At 37.3% G+C, this 22,286-nt stretch overlaps 1 protein-coding gene across 5 annotated transcripts in view; it reads right to left on the minus strand.

Moving 5' to 3' along the window:
• The window catches only part of TRAK1 (trafficking kinesin protein 1), a 141,069-nt gene that overhangs the window by 21,160 nt on the left and 97,623 nt on the right, over positions 1-22,286 (minus strand). For all 5 annotated transcript variants that reach the window (XM_087917624.1, XM_026717835.2, XM_087917623.1 and 2 more), the window contains one exon: positions 18,044-18,181. In XM_087917624.1, coding sequence (XP_087773750.1) covers positions 18,044-18,181 — 138 coding nt within the window. The remainder of the gene's footprint in view (positions 1-18,043; positions 18,182-22,286) is intronic.

Genomic DNA, 22,286 nt, shown 5'->3' on the forward strand with positions numbered 1-22,286 from the left:
TATAATAAAATAGAAAATGGATTAAAGCATTGTTAAGGTAAAAAGCTTTATGTAAAAATTGAATATGTAACTATGGTTATATTTGTATGTAAATGTGGAAATCTATCATCTTGCTGTTCACTAAAAAGAGACTTTTTTAAAATGTGGAAAACTGAAATAAAACTTGTTTAATAAAAAAAGAAGCAGCAGAAAGAGTTTAACCAGAAAAAGGATCGGAAGAAAGGAGAGGATGTGGAGATAGAGAGCGAGGAAAGGACAGTTGGTCAAAGAAGGAGATGTGTATAGATAGAAGTACAGAGCCAGATGAAAGGTGTTACTTGGTACTGGCGGAGAGGAAGATGATGACTAAGTATTGCTGTGAGAGAAACTAAGAGGGATTAAATAAGAATGAGAGCGAACTATAAGACAGGAGAAGACTGAGTCGGGTGGAAATGCTTTTATGTATTGGAGAGGAAGGAAATCCAAGAAAGACTGGTTGAGAGGGAGAGCGAAGAGAGAACTATAACACTTCACAGGACATAACAATTGATGCAATAGACGGCACAAAGCGCATGGTGGAGATAATACTACTGAAGAATACAGATTAAAGTGGTATTTAACTGAGAACTCTAAATTATTGTAATTAATTATAACATATTTGAAACAAAGTATCCTTTACCTTTGATAGATTGATTCTAGATTTGTGAAGTAAATAGATAGGTGCTTAAAACAAGTAATTTATATTACATATATTATATACCATATACTATCTATTTATACTAGTTAAATACTAATACAATCTATAATAATTTCATACAAATACTTAATAGAATAGTATATTAGGATATTAATACTTGTTGAGAAAGAATATAGATAGTCAATTCATTTATTATATTATATGGTGTATATTGTATTGATGAATTTGGATTTTGATTGGTTTTTGAACTTTGATTAAGAGTTGATATCTATACTTTAGGAAATTTGAACACAGAAAAGACAGACAACCTAGATTACTAAACAAACCCAAATCGAATAAATTAAATAAACTAGGGAAAATTGTGCATAGAAATATGAGGGAACTAACAGATTAAATTAAAAAGAACATCAAAATTAAATTACTGGATTGTAGTCTGGGAAAATATATATAAAATCTTAAGAGAACAGAACAGAATCTTAAAAGACATGACTAGCACTACAACATTGAAGACTGGGAAAAAAACAGCATCAAATCCATTGGTGTCGATCGCCCCTCCATCTGATCAATGGTCAATTGAAGGGATGCTTAGTGCAGAAAAATCAAACATTACATCAAACATGCAAACTATACAAACAATTCCACTAGCAATCTAGGAGATGATGATGAAGTTACAAGAAACAATGTCTAAGAACCATGAGGAAATGAAATCAGAGATGAGGGAAATGAAAAGTGGCATACATAAACTTGATGACAAAATAGGCACCATACAGCAAGCAGTTGAAAAACACAAACAAGAAATAAAGACAGTTCAAATTTCAGAGGAACAAACAGGAAAGAAACTGGAGCTGGTAAACTAAAAAATGATGGCAATAAACAAAGATTTAGAAGACTCACTTATACATTTGGAAATGGACTGTGCAGTATTCTATTTAAGATTTCAAAATGTGACAGAGATTAAGAAAGAGGTTTTAGGAATGATAATGGCAGAACTGATAGCCGAAGCCTTGCAAAGAGACAAACAGGAAATTGTGAATGAATTGGACAAAGTATATAGAATCCACACGAACTACACCAGACATCACAGATTGCCAAGAGAGGTACATATAAGATTTGCATACAAAAAAGTAAGAGATATAATCTACAAAATAACAAGAGATGAGCCAGTGATTTATAAAAATAAAGAAATCCAAACATTGAAGCAGATACCAAGAAGAGTAAGAGAGCAGAGAAGAGACTACTGCTTTTTGGCATCATAATTAATTAAATGGGATGTAATGTTCTGGTGGATAATACCAGAAGAAATGTTGGTTTCCTGGCAGGAGAAGAAGATTAAGATCGACAATCTAGATAAGGCACAGGAACTATATGATCAACTGGTGGGGATGGAAGGGGATTACAAAGCAAAGAACTGGAGGCTAAAAGTCAAGAAGACCAACAACAAGAAACAAGAGAGTTAGAGCAGGAAGAAAGAAGCAAGGAGGAGAAAGAACAACATGAAGAAAGTACAAGAAAGAGCACAAAGAGACATAAAGACCAACAGAAGATAGAGACAAGTTTATAAATAAGAGAATGGAAGAAGAAATTAAGCTACTATCAATAAATATCAACAGATTAAACTCTCCCACTAAAAGAAAACAAACATTTGTAAAATTAGTAAAACAGGAAGTGGACATCATATGCCTGTAAGAGGTACACATTAAAATAGGAATTGCTTAGAATACCCTAAATTAGGAACACTCTATGTAGCATTGGCAGACAGAAAAAAAGAGCTGTATATATTAGGGAAGGAATTAAAGCAAAACAAATTTATGCAGATGTAAAAGAAAGAATATTAATAATTGAAGTGACAATATGTCAAAAATCAATACTATTAGTAGTCATATACGACCCTAATGACAACCAGAAGTTTTACAGTAAATTGCATGAAAAAATTATAGGAATAGGACAAGGGAATATATGTATAGTTGGTGATTATAATGCAGTAGTGGATATTAAAAATGATTGTGTTAGTAATAAAAAAAACAGAAAGAAAAGGAAAACTTTACCAACAGCCTTTTTTGAGATGACAGATGAACTAAATTTGATAGATATGTGGAGGAATCTAAAACCAAAAGAGAATAAATTTATTTTCTATTCCAACCCCCACAATCATGGTCAAGGACTGACATGGTCTGGATGAATGGGGAAAGAGATAGAGGCACTAGAAATAATGCCAAACACATAGGCAGACCACAACCCCCTTAAATAACCTGGAGAGGCCAAAAGAAAAAAAGGAAAATGGACATTAAATTCACAGGTCTTAAAAGAAAAAGAATATATTCAAAGGATTAAAAAAGAATTGGAACTATTTTTCAAAGAAAACACGAAACAACATACAGCATCAAAAAATTTATGGGATACTATGAAAGCGTAGATACGTGGAATAAGAATAGCATACAGGTCGAAGAGAAACAAATAGAAATGGAAACAATACATTACAGGAGGAGATCAAAAAATTAGAAACCCAATTACAAATAAAACCACAGAATGACCAAATTAAGGAGGAAATGATTTTAGCTAAACATAAACTATTAGACGTAGAAGAAAATGCAAGAAATTTAAAATTTGTAAAAGAAAACTTTTTTGAACACACAAACAAATCGGGGAGATGGCTGTCTTAGAAATTAAACAAAGAGAGAGAGAAAAGGATAATGCAGCAGTTGCAGGATGAAGATGGGAACTTACAACATAAAATAGAAGAGAAAGAAAGAATTACTCAAAATTATTTTGAAAGTCTCTATAACAAGAAGAAATAGCAAAGGATAAAATAAGGCATTATTTGAAAAGGGAAGGCATACCTCCGATAGCAGAAAAAAAGAGAGAAATGCTAAACAAATAACATTAACAGAACTGAAAAAGGCAGTGCAAAAGCAGAAAAATAACAAAACTCTGAGCCCAGACAGGCTTCCAGGAGAAATATATAAAAATATGGGCAAATTGATAGAGCTGTTAATGTTGGAAGTGCATAATGACACATTGATGGAAGGAAGGCTACCCAAATCTTTGAGGGAGGCATGTATCTCCTTGATGCCGAAAGGGGGTACAGATAATAAACAAATAAAAAACTACAGGCCGATCTCAATTGCTAAATGCCGACTACAAAATATTCACAAATATAATAACAGAAAGGATGAAAAAAATATTAAATGAAATCATACATCCCAATCAAAATGGATTTTTGCTGACAAGACAGATTAGGAATAATACAAGAATGGTGGTAAACATACTGGAGTACTATGAAGTCCATCCAGAAAAACAAGCTGCGCTAATTTTCCTGGATGCCCAAAAGGCTTTTGATAATCTAAATTGGCAGTTTATGATCCAACAAATTAAAGATATGAACCTTGGAGATAAATTTGAAAAAAATATCGATAGAGCCGATATATAGTACTCAAAAGGCAAGCGTAATATTAATTGAGGATACCACAGGGACATATAAGATAATGAGTAAGACAGGGATGACGGTTGTCACCTCTACTTTTTAGCCTGACATTAGAAGTATTATTCATTTGAATTAGACAAAACCCAGAAATAAAAGGAACTAAAATTAAAAAAGAATACAAAACCCAGGCATTTGCAGATGACCTAGTATTTTTCATAGAAGAACCAATGGAGATGGAAAATATTTTAATACAAGAGATAGAGAAATGTGGAGAGTTGGCAGGCCATAAAATTAACAAAGAAAAGACTAAAATAATAGTTAAAAATTTAACAGAGAATCAGAAAAGAGAATTAGAAAGGGAAACGGGATTGCAAGTTACAAAGAAGGTCTAATATTTAGGAATATGGCTTATCACAAGATGTTCCTTGATAAAAGAAGATAATTACATTAAATTGTTACAGCAAATAAAGAAAGATTTGGAATTATAGGGGAAATTACAATTTTCCCTATTAGGAAGAATAGCTATTATTAAAATGAATGTTTTACCTAAATTACTTTCTCTATTTCAAACTATCCCCATAAAATTAGATTAAAAGCTTTTGCGGAATTAAATAAAATCACTATAAAATGTGTATGGTTAGGCAAGAAGGCTTGAATAAAATTAACAGCACTACTGGATAGTAGGTGGCTTCCGACTCCAAGAATGGGAACTTTATTATAATGCTGCAGCACTGGTATGCATTAGGGAATGGGTAAACTTAAATAACAAAAAGATTTTAACTGTGGAAGAACACTACCTGCAGATGGGGTGGCATGCCTTCCTGTGGGAAAAGAGAAGCAAGAAGCATTCATGTTTTTTTACAGATATCAAATGAAGGATTCACTGATACAGATTTGGGAAAAGATTAGGAAAAAATGCTATATGAAAATACCTGGCTGGCTATGCACCATGGAGGCAATGATCTACCCTAATATATTACATCTAGGCAACATGGTTTGGTATAATGAAATATTAGATAACCAGGGGAAATTAAAAACTAATCAGGAGTTGAAAGACCAAGGAATAATCATAGATTGGTGGCCATACCTTCAGCTGCAAGCGAGATATAAAAAAGATGCAGAAGAATATGGATTTGATAATGAGTTACAACAGTTAGATAAAATTTTAGTAGGCCCAGAGGAGAAATTTATAACAAGAACATATAATTACTTGCTAAGATTTGATATGGAAGATAATATAGTAAAAGGGTCCATTATTTTTTACCATGGATAAAATTTTTTGGACACAACATAGATTTAGAAGACTGGGAAAAAATATGGAGTAAGAATTATACATTTACAAGGTCCACAGCTTATAAGGAGAATCTTTATAAGATGTTATACCATTGGCATTTCGTGTCAATGAGGTTGGCAGATGTATCCTAATATGAATATGAATTTGGAAATGTAAACAGAGCCAGGATACTTTCTTCCATATGTGGTGGCGATGCTCTGAAGCCAAAAAATATTGGATCAAAATATGGAGTTGGTTGCAAAAAATAACAAAATGTCAAATAGACTTCAACCTGAACTGTTCCTTTTAGGAATAATTAAGGGGAAATGTAATAAAAAGACCAAATATATGATATTACACGTAACGACGGCAGCAAGGATTTCAGTCGCACAATATTGGAAGCAAGATAGTATACCGCTGGACGAATTAGTAATACAAAAGATATTAGAATGTGCTGAGATGGACAAACTCACTCTAGAACTAAAAGGCAAAGAAGAGTCAAAGTATTATGTGGTATGGGATAATTGGTACGAATGGTTGAATAGTAGGAATAAGAATAGTAGAAATAAGAAAAATGTACACTGCTCAAAAAAGTAAAGGGAACACTTAAACAACACAATGTAACTCCAAGTCAATCACACTTAGGTAGCAACACTGATTGACAATCAATTTCACATGCTGTTATGCAAATGGAATAGACAACAGGTGAAAAGCATAAGCAGTTAGCAAGACATCCCCAATAAAGGAGTGGTTCTGCAGGTGGTGACCACAGACCACTTCTCAATTCCTATGTTCTGGCTGGTGGTTTGGTCACTTTTGAATGCTGGAGGTGCTTTCACTCTAGTGGTAGCACGAGACGGAGTCTACAACCCACACAAGTGGCTCAGATAGTGCAGTTGTGGCAGGAAGGTTTGCTGTGTCTGTCAGCGTAGTGTCCAGAGCATGGAGGCGCTACCAGGAGACAGACCAGTACACCAGGAGATGTGGAGGAGGCTGTAGGAGGGCAACAAACCAGCATCAGGACCACTACCTCTGCCTTTGTGCAAGGAGGGACAGGAGGAGCACTGCCAGAGCCCTGCAAAATGATCTCCAGTGGGCTACAAATGTGCATGTGGCTGCTCAAACAGTCAGAAATAGACTCCATGAGGGTGGTATGAGGGATCGAGGTCCACAGGTGGGGGTTGTGCTTACAGCCCAACACTGTGCAGGACTTTTGGCATTTGCCAGAGAACACCAAGATTGGCAAATTCACCACTGGCGCCCTGTGCTCTTCACAGATGAAAGCAAGTTCACACTGAGCATATGTGACAGACGTGAAAGGGTCTGGAGACGCTGTGGAGAACATTCTGCTGCCTGCAACATCCTCCAGCACAACCAGTTTGGCAGTGGGTCAGTAATGGTGTGGGGTGGCATTTCTTTAGGGGGTCGCACAGTCCTCCATGTGCTCACCAGAGGTAGCCTGACTGCCATTAGGTACCGAGATGAGATCCCCAGACCCCTTGTGAGACCATATGCTGGCGCAGTTGGCCTTGGGTTCCTCCTAATGCAAGACAATGCTAGACCTCATGTGGCTGGAGTGTGTCAGCAGTTCCTGTAAGATGAAGGCATTGATGCTATGGACTGGCCCGCCCGTTCCCCAGATCTGAATCCAATTGAGCACATCTGGGACATCATGTCTCGCTCCATTCACCAATGCCATGTTGCACCACAGACTGTCCAGGAGTTGGGGGATGCTTTAATCCAGGTGTGGGAGAAGATCCCTCAGGAGACCATCCGCCACCTCATCAGAAGCATGCCCAGGCATTGTAGGGAGGTCATACAGGCACTTGGAGGCCATACACACTACTGAGCCTCATTTTGACTTGTTTTAAGGACATTACATCAAAGTTGGATCAACCTGTAATGTTTTTTTCCACTTTAGTTTTGAGTGTAACTCCAAATCCAGACCTCCATTGGTTGCTAAATTTGATTTCCATTGATAATTTTTGTGTGATTTTGTTGTCAGCACATTCAACTATGTAATGAACAAAGTATTTAATAAGAATATTTCATTCATTCAGATCTAGGATGTCTTATTTTTGTGTTCCCTTTATTTTTTTGAGCAGTGTATATAAATGAATATAAACATATGGAGATTTGTATATGTAATAACAATGCCACAGTGTTGTTAAAGATGAGAATGAGATATATAAATGTGAAAAAGCATAATAAAAACAAAGAAAAAAAGAAAAAAGGGACATAGAGAGGTTGGGGCATATTCAATTTGATACTATATTATCAAGAAGTACAGAAATGTGATTCAAACTAAAACTATTTCATAGCCAAATGATTGTAAAAATCAATGATAGGTTATATAATTAAAAGTCACTATAATAAATGGAAAATGTTTTCACTAAATGATATGTTGAATTTGAAATAATAACATATCGTTTGATAAAGGATATTTCTCCTTTAATTCCTTCAATAAGAATTATTTATATAGCAGGATAATCACTATGATCCAGTTCAAATGTAACTTTTGAGATAATATATTTTTGCAGATGAAAATATTTTTATAATGAAGGATGTCAGCTTTGGAAGCCATATTTCACACTGCCACATAGCCTGAGAGAGTAGGAAGGGGGTGATTTCAATTGAGTAGCCTTAAGTAGACAAAATAAAATTCTTTTGTTAGTTCAAGGCCATTAAGTATGGTGCAGGATGAAATAAGGATCTTACTTTTGGATGGATCGTGATTGGGTCATGTGATGTGATGACAGCCAAGGGGGGATGGATTTGTAATTTGGGATTCTGCAGATGTGCCAGGTGCTATTCCAATAAAGGTACTTTTGAGATATGTTTGTCTCGGAGTTACTGATTGGAATGGAGGTTTGCTGGAATGCTGACCTTATCCTGAATCTCTAACGACCTCCAGCACCCCAAAAGGGGTGCTGAGCCCCAGCACTGATTCCAAAGATGGAGCAGTGCGAAGACTCAGTGAAGATGAAAGAAGATACAGAATGGGCTATGGAGCTGGACACCAGAAGATTAATTGAAGTCCCAGCCCCCCTTCTGAAGAGGTGATGCAGGCATTAGAGGCTGCAGAGGAGAGACAGAGGTTAGGAGCCCAGCCCACGGAGACAGACTCATGGAGAAGCTGCCAGACGGAGCTGAATCCAGGGGTGAGACCGGAGGAGATGCTGCCTGAACACCTCTCTTTCTCCAGCCCTCTGAGGACGGCCCGAGAGACAGGATGGAGATGTGAGGGGACATTGGGATCGGACACCTCCCAAGACTGCAAACTGTGGCCTCCATCCCGAAGCCAGTCGCAGGAATCCCAGAACAACTCCAACAACTTTAAGATGTAAAGTTATGTCTCACAGCCACAAACTCTCCAGACGAGCTGGATCCTAATGCAGCCCACCTTTACTTTCCCTAGTCAGAAAAGTGGAGGCACTGGGACTTCCGGTTTGAAGGGCTTCGGCGACAGACAGAAATCCACGATCGTTCACAGTTTCTGTCTGGGCTCGCCTCTGGAGCGCCCCGAGCCAGCTGGTTTCGGGGCTAAGCCACCCCGTAGAGGTGGTGAAGAGGGGGGAGACCGCCAGCAGGGTCGAGGAGAGCTGCATCTCTCCTCCTCAGCTGGCCATTACTCCCTTTCCCGAAGGCGGTTGCAGCGGTGGTCAGAAATGGCCACCACAAAGAAGTACTTGACCGGAAAAGAATGTGCAGGAGGAAGATAAGAAGTGAAAGTTTTGGCTGACTGGGTTAAATTGTAAAAGCAACAACCAAGGTACCCTGGAATTGAAACTTGCAAAAAAATAACATCGCTCCCAAAGAAGAGTCGGAAGCAGCAAAGGAAAGTGAAAAGGGAAAGGTTTGGCTTTTTTCTTCTTCTCTCTCCTTCCCTATACTGACAACTATGAGACTTAAATAAGAAATCGGAAAAATCTGCTTTGACATCAATAGGCAATTAAGCTGAAAATAAAACAAAATGCCAAAGGGATAATAAAGATTTCTGGACATTAAAAACTTGCTTTTTAATAAGCAGGAAGGGAGAGAAAAAGAATAAGGGCAGGATCTGGAAGAGGGAGGAGACTGCCTGGAATTAAAAAAAAAAATAAAGTAAAACTTGAACAAGACTTCTAAAAGATACATTTTAACTGAAACTTTGCAACTAAATAGTAACCCCAGGAAGAGAAAGTGGGGGGGAAAAGAGCAAAAAAGAAACAGCTTGTGTGTATTTGGACTATTTGGTGATTTTTGGATTTTTGGTTATTATATTTGAATGACTAAAATCAATTGGGTAGTTGTTTAAAAATTTATACAATGGCGCCACTTCTGGATGAATTGAAAATGGAACTTAAAAAGTACAAAGAAGATGCACAAGAAGGGAAGGGCTCTTTTGGTTGTTGTTTTTTTCAATTAGAAATGGAGATTTGGAACTATGAGAAACAACAAGAAAAGACTGCAAAACAAGAAGACGGGACAAAGAAGAAGCCATCTTTAATGAACAAGTAATTCTATGTGGGTAAGAAAAAGGAAAGGGGGAAAAGAGAATGGAGAATTTAAGACTTAAAAAAACAACCAAAGAAAAGAAAAATAATTCAAAAAATAAGTATAATACTGGAAAGCAACAGAAAAGGGGAATACAGAAGAGAGAAATAGAGGTAGAGAGACAAGGGGGTAAAAAGGGGAGAGAGAAGAAGAGAGGGAAGAAGGAAAAGAAGTTACAAAGGACTGGGGCAAGTTATAGAGAAGCAGGACCTATTTAGAGATAATGGGTGAAAATTTAACTGAAAAAGGGATTCTGTAAAGGTATATAAGATTGTATTGTTATATTTGTAATAGAAATAACTTTAGAAAATTGGAAACAACGTATGATTAAAATGAGGGATAAAATAGTTAGTGTAATTTAGTGAAATGTTTGTGAATAAAATAAGTGAAATAAAATAAATGAGAAAATTGAATTAGGAGGAACGGGAACATTTTAATTAGTTAATGTTTTATAAAATATAAGTGAAGGGGGGGGTATTAACTATGGAAAGCTTATATTGTTCCCATAGAAGTATGATATTTAATTGAAAAGTAATGTTAAAGATGTTAAGACTTTAATGAATATTAATATTAATGATAGAATTGAATTGGAATGGAATGTTGTTTTAATTATATATATTTATATATTTTTTTCTTTTTTTAATAATACAGTGTGTATTTTAAGAATGTACCAAGCAGAATCCGAATGGAAGTTATGTATTATATTGAATGTTACAATGTTAGGGAAAAGATATAAAGGCGTCATACTCCAATCAGTAACTACAGGAGAAATTTTGTTTAATGAGAAAAGATAATAGATAATTGAAACAGGACAGACAAAAAATATAAATACAATAATTTGAATTGAGATGAGATAATTAAAATAAAATTGAGAAAATTAAGAGGGGAGAAACTATGTAGAAAATGTAAAATAGTAATAAGATATGGAATAGAATATAAAAGTGAGCATGAACCTGAATTTGTGTCTGTACGAAGAAATGTAACCCGGGATTATGCTGCTTTCAAAAAAGATGTTTTATTTGCATTTCTCTTTGTGAAAACTCAAATAAAATTTGCAAAAAAAAAAGAAAAAGAAAAGAAAAGTGGAGGCACTGTGGCATCCGTTGGAGGTGGCCTGTAAAGTATCCCAGCCCAGAAGGCGCAAGTTTCAAGGAAGAGATGGCAGATGCAGTAGACATTGGGTATGTTACAAACCCCAAGCCCTCCCCCTCCAAAACCAGAAAAGAGATTACCCCCTGCAGAGAGTATTCCTCCAGGGTGGGGATTTTAGAGTCAAGGGTGGGTCCAATGCCAGTGGATGCCAGCACCCGTTGCACCACCTGGTTCGGAAGCACCCTGGCCCCAACGGGATCAGCAAAGGGATCTGCACAGGCAGCAGATGGCAGCCACACCATTCTTCCCATGAATGGGGAGAATGCAACAAATGGCTTTTTCACAGCAGGTGCCCAATCAGCTGCCCCCTTGGAGCAGCTGCAGAAGCCCTTCTTCCAGAGAGCTCCAACACAGCCAGCCCTTGGAGTATCCTTGCAAGGTTTCTACATTTCTCATCAGGCTCCATTCATTCCACCTCAACCCGCAGTTGCTATCATGATCCCAGCCACCCCTCAGACCAGACCAAATGACTTTTAAAGCAACGTTTGATGGACAACGCAAACATTTTGCTTATTTCCTCATTCGGATCTGGTCCCACATAGAACGGTTTAGAACCCAATATGCAATAGATCATGACCTGGTCGCTGCAATAACAGATGAGATGAATGAGGAGGATGCTTCCAATTGGGTGGCTCAATTGCACTACAAACAAGCCCCAGAACTATAGGATGTCAATGCTTTCACTGAATTCCTTAGGTTTAGGTTCAAGAATCCTGACAGAGTTGGAGAAAATGAGGACAAATTAATGGAAATCAAACAAGGCAAGCAACCCTTACAAGACTCATCAACTCATCAATGAAGTGTTACATCCACACCTATACAAAGGTGTCCTCGAGTAACTGGGTGACGTTCTTATATTTGGTGAAACCATCGAAGAACATGTCAAATTGGTCAGACAAGTGACGAAAAAACATTCAGCCACCAAGTTATATGTAAAGCTGTCAAAATGTAAATTCCACAAAGAGTCACTGGATTACCTAGGCTACCAAGTGTCTAACTAGGGAATTGAGATGGACCTGGAAAAGTGAGAGCAATGCTAGACTGGCAACTCCCTAAAACACGTAAACAACTTAAAAACTTTTTGAATTTTGCCAATCTCTATAGACAATTTATTCCTTCATTTGCCAAGGTGGTCCTCCCTTTAACAGAGTTATTGAAAACTGGGCCTTCCCCAACCAAATCAAAACCCAATCAACCCCTTGCTTGGACAATGGATTGTCAGAAATCTTTTGAAACTTTAAAACGCCTATTTGCCGCTGAGCCCATCCTCCAACACCCGGACCCGACCAAACCTTTTATAGTCCAAGCTGATGCTAGTGATGTGGCTGTCACAGCAATTTTTCTCCAGAAGAACTCTCAAAACCAGCTAATGCCTTGTGCTTATGTGTCAGACACGGAGTATTGGTGGGTGGTTTGGGAAAAAGAAGCTTTTGCAGTGCAATGGACTTTACTATATTGGAGGATTTCCTGGAAGGAGTGGAGGAGCCTTTTGAAGTGTGGACTGATCATAAGAACCTCGAGGCTCTAAAGACACCTTGAAAGCTATCACCTAAACAAGTCCACTGGGCTCAATACTTCAAGAGGTTCAACTTTAACATGAAATATATCACAGGGGGGAAAAACATACTGGTGGATGCCCTGTCAAGAAAACCCCAATTTGACAGCCACCAAGAGGAGGTAGTGCAAACTATGATATCAGGAGCCCAACCCGCACGCCAAGTAACCACCCGAGGCCAAGCCAACTGATCCCTGGTTTGTGGAACATCAAACCGATTTGACAATGAATGAAGGATTGGCTTGGAAAGGGACAAAAAATTATGTACCCAATACTCTAAGACTAATGGTATTGAAACGTAACCATGACTCTCAATTGGGGGACACTTTGGGTTCTTAAAAACCTTGAATTTAGTCAGGAGACAGTTCTGGTGGCCAAAAATGAAAACTGATGTCGAGGGCTATGTGAAAAGCCGTTCAATTTGTGCCACAATGAAACACAGAACTGGAAAAACCCCTGGCCTCCTTCAACAAGTAGCTGAACCAATGAAGCCGTGGGAAGAAATCACAATGGACTTTATCGTAGAGTTACCTGAGAGTGGAGGAAATATGGTGATTGGGACTGTTATTGGCTTATTTTTGAAGCAAGCCAGTAATGGAACCTTTGGCTAAGAAACTTGCGAAACTGTTCATGAAGCATATCTATAGGCTCCATGAAGTACCTCATAGAGTAATCTCAGACTGAGGTGTACAGTTAACTGCTAAATTCTGGAGGGAGTTTTTGAAGTCCACTGGGTATCCCAAGGGCTTTTGGCAACATTCCATCCTGCGTGCAACGGGACAGTGGAGAGAACGCCATGGTGGAACAATACATTAGATGCTGTGTAAATTATCAACAGGAGAACTGGGTGGAGCTGTTGCCATTTGCAGAAGTTGCTAACAATAATGCAGTACACAGCAGTAGAGGCTTGACTCTGTTCTAAATCAACACCGGCATGGAATTTGTCCCTATGCCGGAATTACCTAGGAAACTCCCAACATCCATGTCTTTAACCGAGTGGATGCACTCATTAAAGAAAGGTTGGGAGGACACAAAAAAAGCTTTGACTGAAGCTGCTGAGGAATATAAAAAACAAGCAGACAAACATAGATCCCTCCAACCACCATTTAAAGTAGGGGACAAATGTTTTGGTCAACTAAATATCTCAAGTTAAAACTTCCCAGTAGGAAAGAGGGCCCTAAATTCTAAGGCCATTCCCTATATCAAAAATAATCAATCCAGTGACAGTCCATTTTAGTCTGCCTCGGCTATTGGGGAAAATACACCCAATGTTCCATAGTAGTTTATTGAAACCTGCTGTAGGGTCGAATCTAAGGCTGATACCAGCAGCTCCCCCCAAACTTCTAATCATACAGGGTGAGACACAATATAAAATAAAGAAAATCTTCGATTCTAGATTACACCAAGGGAGATTACAAAATTTGGTATTATGGAAAGGTTACCCTTGTCCGATGCTACTTGGGTAAAAAGTTGGGGTATACTTGCAGATAGATTGGTTAACCAATTCCATGAAGAATTCCCTGACAAACTGAAGGGTCCCCTTGGAGGGGGGAGAGGGGGTTAAGGGCATCACATTAACCCCTGGTTATGTTTTGTTTATTATCTCTTTTAGGAGGTGAATTTCTCAAGGGGGGATTTGGAAGCCATATTCCATGCTGCCACATAACCTGAGAAAGTGGGAGGGGGTGATTTCAATTGAGTAGCTCTAAGTAGACAAAATAATTTTGTTAGTTCAAGGTCATTAAGTATGGCGCAGGATAAAATAAGGATCTTACTTTTGGATGGATCATGATTGGACCATGTGATGTGATAACGGCCAAGGGAGGATGGATTTATAGTTTGAGAAATAGTGGGAAGCCCAAAAACTTTTAGATTCGGGATTCCACAGATGTGCCAGGTGCTATTCTAATAAAGTTACTTTTGAGATATGTTTGTCTCGGAGTTACTGATTGGAATGGAGGTTTGCTGGAACGCTGACAAAGAATAAAGAAGTTTATTGATGTTAAATTATCATGGTTATTTTATTGTCAAGTCAAATGATCCTGCTGCAAATGGCAGCACTGGTGCAACATACATGGCTCCTGCCACACGTTGTGATACTGGCACGACGCAGCACATAACGTCCTGCCACAAGTGATGGCACTGGCATGTCATGCCATGTAGCCTCCTGCCGCGAATGGCCACAGAAGTCAGGCAATGACACAACAGGGGCCGGGCATGGGAGGCCTGGCTGCAGTGGTCCTAAGGTAAGCAGGTGCAGGGTACGTGGGGCAACTCCACCCCCTCATCCCAGCTTGATTTTTACGCATGTGCCTTACCACACCTCATATAACCAGTGGGTGGGATGGAGTGGGAGGGGTCTTAATTAGAGCTTATTTTGGGGATAGGATTTATATTAGGTGCACACATAAAAATCAAGCCAGGAGTTATTTTTGGGATAGGTCTTATTTTCGGGAAAAGAGTGTACTTACTTATCAAGATTGAAGATTTAGACTGCAGTCTATAGAAAAAGCCAAAGATTTATTGATTAGACACAAACTAATTTCAATCCAGCTGAAGAAATGGATATGGAAAAGAAGGTAGGGTGGAATAATCTCAAAAAATTGGCATTGAAGAAGAAGGCATGGCTAAGATATTTGTACAGGACCCCATACCTCTAAAGATGGAGATTAAGTCCAATCTCCCAACATAAGCCAGTTTTCATACAAAAAGTGTAAGAGTGATCCAATAGATGTTCAACAAATTTACTTTTATCATCATTTGGCCTGACACGCCAACCACTATTGATTTTATTCCATTAAGAACACCTTGCCCTCAGAAGTTGTGGGAGTGCCATCACTTGAGACTTTTAAGAAGAGTTTGGACTGCCATTTGTCAGAAATGGTGTAGGGTCTCCTGCTTGGGTGGGGGATTGGACTAGATGACCTCCAAGGTCCCTTCCAACTCTGATTATCTGTTAAGTTCAATTTCCACCACTACAATTTCCACTACAAATCTACCATGTCGTAACATGGAATATTAACGGTGCAAATGCCCCATCTAAGCATAAAAAATATTTCATTACCTGAGGAAATTTAATGTTGACATACTCTGCCTTCAAGGAAACACATATTAAGAAATGAATAATTAGGAGAGGAATTTATATCTGCTCATTTTAAAAAGATTAATTGAGTTGTCCTATATATAAAACCTCAACTCAAACCAAAGCTATTTATAGCAGATAAATATGGTAGATTTAGTAGTGGAAATTGAACTTAATGGAATAAAATCACCAGTAGTTGGCAAATAATGATAAAAGTAAATTTGTTGAATATTTAATGGATCAATTCTTATACTTTTTATATGAAAACTGGCTTATGTTGGGGGATTGGAATGGAGTGACTATACCAGTTTTGGATATAACATCCATCAAGGGAATTAAACTTCTCCAGGGTAAATTATCAAATACCTTTTTTGAGGCAATAGACATTTACATAACAGATTCATAGACACACAAAAATGGCTCTGCTGGAGAATATACCTTTTTCTCAGAAAGACATTCATCTTTTCAAGGATTGATATGTTATGAACTTCTAAAAATGTTGCAAATAAAATTTTAAAAGTTTATCTCTTTTACCTAAATCTTTTTCTGATCATAATCCAGTACTTTTGGTACTTAGAGGAAAGAGTTAGAATGATTGAGAAGATCTGTTGAAGGTAGCAATGAAGGTAGAAATAAAAGATAATGAATTTATCAAAAAGTCTTTTCATAGCTTCTATTCCAATTTATATAAAAGACCGGAATTAGATATATCTAAAATAGATGAATATCTTTTAAGACAACAGCTGCCTAAATTATCACAGAGACAACTTATAAATGTCCTAATAACTGCCTTCAAGATATCAGAAGTCATAAAAAAATTAAATCAGGTAAAGCTCCAGGCCCATAAGAAAATACTATAAGTCCTTTGAAGATGAATTTCTTCAGCCACTAAAGGATACAATGAATGATATATTGGGGGCGGGAGACATAATTCAAACATGGAAGGAAGCTAATATTGTATTGATGTTACAAAGACAAAGAATTATAGATTAATTTCATTATTAAACCAGGAGTATAAACTCTTTGCTGCAGTTTTGGCAAAAAGACCAAAGAAAATTTTACAAGTATATATATGAAGGCCAATCTGGCTTCATGCCAAAAAGACAACTAAGAGATAATATGAGGACTGTTTTGAACATTATTGAATATTTACAATATCATAATGAGAAACAGGCAGCTTTGTGCAGAGGTGGCTTTTGGCAATTTAAATCGGACTTTTATGTTTAAAGTGCTGGGAGAAATAGACTTTGGAAAGAATCTTACTCAAGGAGTCAAAGCTGTTTACATATCACAGAAAGCAAAAATTGCCATTATTGGTGACTGAACTAGCTCATATGAAATTCAAAAGGGTACGAGACAAGGATAATAGCTTAACACACCAGGACAGCAAGGGATGGATAACCATTATGGTTATAAGTTGACTATACAGGACTGAATCTGATATTTAAAAATAATTATCTATTTAATTTTAGCTAAAACATAGCTAAAATAAATTGCCGAACATTAGAAAACTCCAGCTGTTGTAACAAAGTGGATAACAAAACCTTTTCAATTGCTACATTAGAAAAAAAGTCAGAGTTAAAATAATGAAGCAGGAACAAAAATTCTATCAAATTTGGATAGATTTTATAGTTATAAATGGATTTTATTGTTTATATCAATAGCAATAAACTACAATATGATAGTATTGCATGCATATGGAGAATTTGTATGTACAGAGTACCTGTCTAGTTAGTCAGTTAGTTAGTTTATTGTCATTGCACCTCGTACAACCAATTTTAGTTTGTATTTTTTTTCTGTATTATCTTGGACATTGGATATTCAGTTATTTGATAATTGTTAATCATATTTCAACAAACCGATTTAAAAAATAATTATACTTTCATTTTTTTTACACTACAAGCTCAAATATCTCTTGTATCTGCAGACTTATAGTAAATCATATTCCCCTCTTAGGTGCAAATTAATATTTGGCAATATTTTATTTTGAAATTAGGAAATTATGCAATTGAAATGAATCAGAATATTTTAAAGAAAAATTGCCTGATAATGACACAGTGCCAATTCTTTTAGGCAACTACATAAATCAAAAAATATTATGCTATTAATACACACTGAACATGAAGTGCTGATTATAATATATTCTGAAAGTACAGCAACTAAGTAACTTTGGTAACACACTTAAATGCTATCTGTTACCTAACAAAAGATTCAACTCAAGAAACCAGGTGCTTCTTTGAATATATATTGAAATAAACCCTAAAACTATTTTCTTTAGTTAATCGAAGTTGCATTAAGTATTGGCGCAAAGTGAATTTTTGAGAACTATTTCATATGAGACTTCTCACCATTGGAAAAAGGCCTAATGAATGGTAACGGCGTGATATAGCATTTGGCATTGTCTTATTCCTAAGATTCTTCAGTTCTTCTTGTGCCTCATGAAGCATTTCCATACATTCTCCATATTTATCTTCCAGCTCTCGTAACTGCAATTAAGAAAAAATAAAAATGTTAACTAAAAATGCTTTCTTCACTGTAGCCTTTATTTGAATGAACAAAAATACTTTTTATAAAAGGAAGATATATATTCTAAACAGTTGAATTATGCAACTTACTGTAGACATATTTTGTTTAATATATATCTGGGATGATTGGGTATTAAAACTGTTGCTGAAATGATACACGAGATTTTTCAGGACTTGGTGCACCAGTTTAACGTGTTTTTCTAGAGCAGTGATGGCTGACCTTTTCGTCGCTGTGTGCTGAAAGTGCAATCACTCTCACATGTGCCTGCTCCCATAATGCAATGGGAGCACAACCCCCCTGCCCCCTGTGCAAGCATGTGCGACCCCCCACACCATACTCTGTGCATGTGTGTGTCTTCTGCATGTGCCCCGCACATGCGTGGCAGGTACCTGACAATCAGCTGGCTGTCAGGAACCGCGCATGCATGCACAGTGCCTCTGTTCCAGGCCAATTAACATGTGCGTCATCACAGTTCTAAAGTCTCAGGCATAATGAGAAGACTGCTGGGGGCTCCTTGTAGCCTGAAAGGCATCACTTTGAATTGGAAACTACCTGTTAAAGGTAGTCTTCCACTCATTGCCTTCATCTGCACCCTACAAGAAGCCTCCCGCAGGTCTAGTTTGGTGAATACCTTCCCTTTTGCTAGGTGGGCTAGCATGTCCTTCATGAAGGGCAGGTGGGTGTTTTCCATGCACACTGCATTAATACTCCTAAAATCAGTACATAATCTCATTGACCCATTTTCTCTTTGAAGAGGACTGGGGTGATTACTTGGATTTATCAGGTTGTATAAATCATCAGGAAAGTTAGTGTCGATGTAGTCCCTTAATTCAGTCATCTCCTTTGGGGTCATGGAGTACAACTTCGGCTTGGGCAGTTTGGCCCCTGGCAGGAACTCTATGGCACAGTCTGTGGGATGATGAGGCAGTAGGGCATTGCATTTCTCCTCACTAAACCCTTCCTCCAAGTCAAGGTATTCTCTGGGGACCTGGAGGCTTCCTGGCTGCATCTCTGTGATAGCAGCTACTTTTTCACCTTCAAGCGGCCTGACTATTCCTTTCCCTGCAGGGTCAGAACGGGAGAGGGGACCTAGTTCCAGCTTTATTTTCTGGTAGCCATTTTCTCACGAGATGGTAGGACTCCATTTATCTAGCCAGCCCAACCCCAGGATGATCATTTCAGTCATTTTTGGTGCCACCACGAACCAAATGAGCTAACTGACGGCCCATCTCTAACTGTATGGATTCAGTGATCAGGGTGGCAGGAATTCCTATCTCCTTGGTTCCCAAGAGAAAATGTTTTGTTTTGGCTACAAAATTCCAAATATCTCAAATCCCCCCTCCCTATCAGCTCCAGTGTGGCAACACTGAAGCAGTCAAAAATGACTTCTGTCAGGCCAAATCAAGGTTGACACCTACATTACAATAACACAGTTAAAATTGGTGTCAAATGTAAGATCTAGCAAGAGCATTAAGTCTATAAGGTATGCAGGAAAGCAACCAATGGCAAACCTTATACCCACAGAAGGCATAGATTGACATAAAGCCATTTCTGCACGCACAAGGGAGGTTTCAAATGATTAATGACGATTGCCTCACCAAACCACAGGAAACAAGAGTTTCTGTGCCACAATAAAACTTTAAGCACAGAGTTTGGATCCACCTGATGGCCTGTAGATAGTAAATGTGTCACAATGGCCGAAGTAGGCATTTTATGGCTATGATTTGTGGTTGTTGTTGTATTACTCAAGACTGGACCCATTTTGAAGATGCTCCTTTATTCTGAAAGATAAACACCTATCAGTTCTGCCAATGTAATTGTCTCTGCAATTACAAACAAATTGGTAAACAATGAGTTTTGGCGCTGATGAAGTGTTTGACGTAATATGTGAAGCTCAGCCGTACTGAATGTTGCTTTAATTAAAATATTTAAACATTGAGTTGTCAGGTGTGCTAATTGATCCCCCTTAAAGGCCAGCTCAATAAATACCTTCTTTTTACTGGTAGTTGGAACTCTTGGCTTTGGTTCTCTTATTTTAGTGTGCCTGTCAATCAAATGGATAACCATTTGAGCAGAGTGTTTGGGTTAACAGTTCTAGTTCTTCTTTTAAACAATCCTCAGTGCAAATTTGTATAAATAGTGTCTGTACCAATGCACATTTATATTTAATTGGTGTAAATCTTGTGAAATTCAGATACTGGCTAGATCATGTTGACTTCTTATATATACCATTTTTTAATGAAGCCATCAATCCTTTGTATGATCAATGTATCCAGGAAAGGTACCCGGCCTACTTCATACGTGATGGTGACTTGCAGGTTTGGATAACAGCTGTTTCGATGATCCACACAGTCACCAATAGTTTCTATTTGTATTTACATCTCCACATATTCAATACACATTACTGCACAAAAGGGAGAAGCTCTTAAACCCGTCATGAAAGAACTCCACACTTTTTTTTTTTCAACCAGTCCTCAAAGTCCTTTTCACTTTCTCATTTCAATCAAATTGATGCCTACAAAAGTATTTATTCAATTTTGGAGAAAGGTGGAAGTCACATGGCACCAGGTCTGCATGTGTTGTGTAGGTAAGATGACAGTATTCAACTTTGCAACTGCTTCTTGAATGATTCATGAGAAATGAAGCCTAATGCTACCATGTTGTAGGGAAAAATGTGTTTCTAAGTTCTGCTTAATTGTTATTTCAAAGTTTTGAGTGCTGCAATGTAGTACTCTGAGTTGAAGTGCCAGGTTAAAGAAAATTCATGTGACTCATGCAGTTTGCATTCCAAAAAATTGTAATTAAAAGTTTTCCTGCCAAATTTTTGTCTTTATTTTTTATTTTGTAGTGAAGCTTCCTGTATTCAATAGATTGATGCTTCATATCTGGCTGTCACAACATCATGAAGAAATTTCTCACCCTTCATCTTATAAGCATGATAACAATTGCTGATAAATTTGAATTCCTGATTCTTTTATCTCTGCTGTCAGCATGGAAGGAATTCTTGTTGCACAAACCATCTGATACTGAAGAACATCAGTAATATGATTCAAATTTTCTTGTGAAATGCCAAGCTTGACAAAAATTTCCCTTTAAGTGCTTTTCTGATTATCTTTAATCAGTTCAACAAACTTCACCATGTGAAACTCACTGGTTACTGTCACAGGTTGCCCACTTAATTCTTGATCAAACCACTTTGTAGCTAACCATCTTTTAATTTTTTTTAGCTAGCAATGCATATTATTTACTTAACTAGTCACCACCATAAATAATCTGTATTCAGTGTTGATGTAGGAAATGATCAGGGAGAGCCCCAGAGAGGGGTCAAACATGTCATCAGTCTCAAGTCCTCTCATGCCCACAAGAGCTCTAAGTCCAGCCCATGTTGAATACTGTTGATTCTTATCTGCCGCTAATTTGCTTTGATTATTAGTAGTTCAGATTCTTGTAGAGAGCTTTAGCATTCAAACTGCCTGAACTCTTGATTTCCTGTCCATGACAGTTGAATTTCAATTGATTTCAATTTGATTCTTATATACTGTATTCAGAAACAATTTATACAACAAATGGTTCAGAGAAGAGAAAAGCAATGTCAAGAGTGAAGTCCAAATACCTAATGTCAGGCGAAGAGCCCTTCCTATTTTAATTGTAACACAATCCTAGACATGCTGGCTTTTTAAATAAATCTCACTCTTCTTCAGTATAGCTTGTTTCCATTAATATATAAAATTATGTTTAATAATTTGATGTTTGAATACATTCATCTTAGAAACAACAGCCCTCAGTTGAGCTAAAATAATTTTCAGATGATATACACAAACAGATACACATGAAAAATCCAATCTTTATCCTGATTAAATTTCATTTTTTCCCCAAAAATTTCTGAAGTACTTAAGGTAACAAAAAATTGTATTTGGAAGAGAAGGATATTAGGTTTTCTAAAAACCCCATAGAATAAATATGTTTTAATTTGGGTTTTTTTAGTAGTTTTCATTTGAAAATTCTTTTTTCTACATAAAGACTGCAACAGATTTTCTATATACTGTTAGAAGAATACAATAAATG

The sequence above is a fragment of the Pseudonaja textilis genome, chromosome Z (assembly GCF_049901715.1).
Source record: "Pseudonaja textilis isolate UNSWEBS1 chromosome Z, rPseTex1.2, whole genome shotgun sequence".
NCBI classification, from domain to species: Eukaryota; Metazoa; Chordata; class Lepidosauria; order Squamata; family Elapidae; genus Pseudonaja; species Pseudonaja textilis.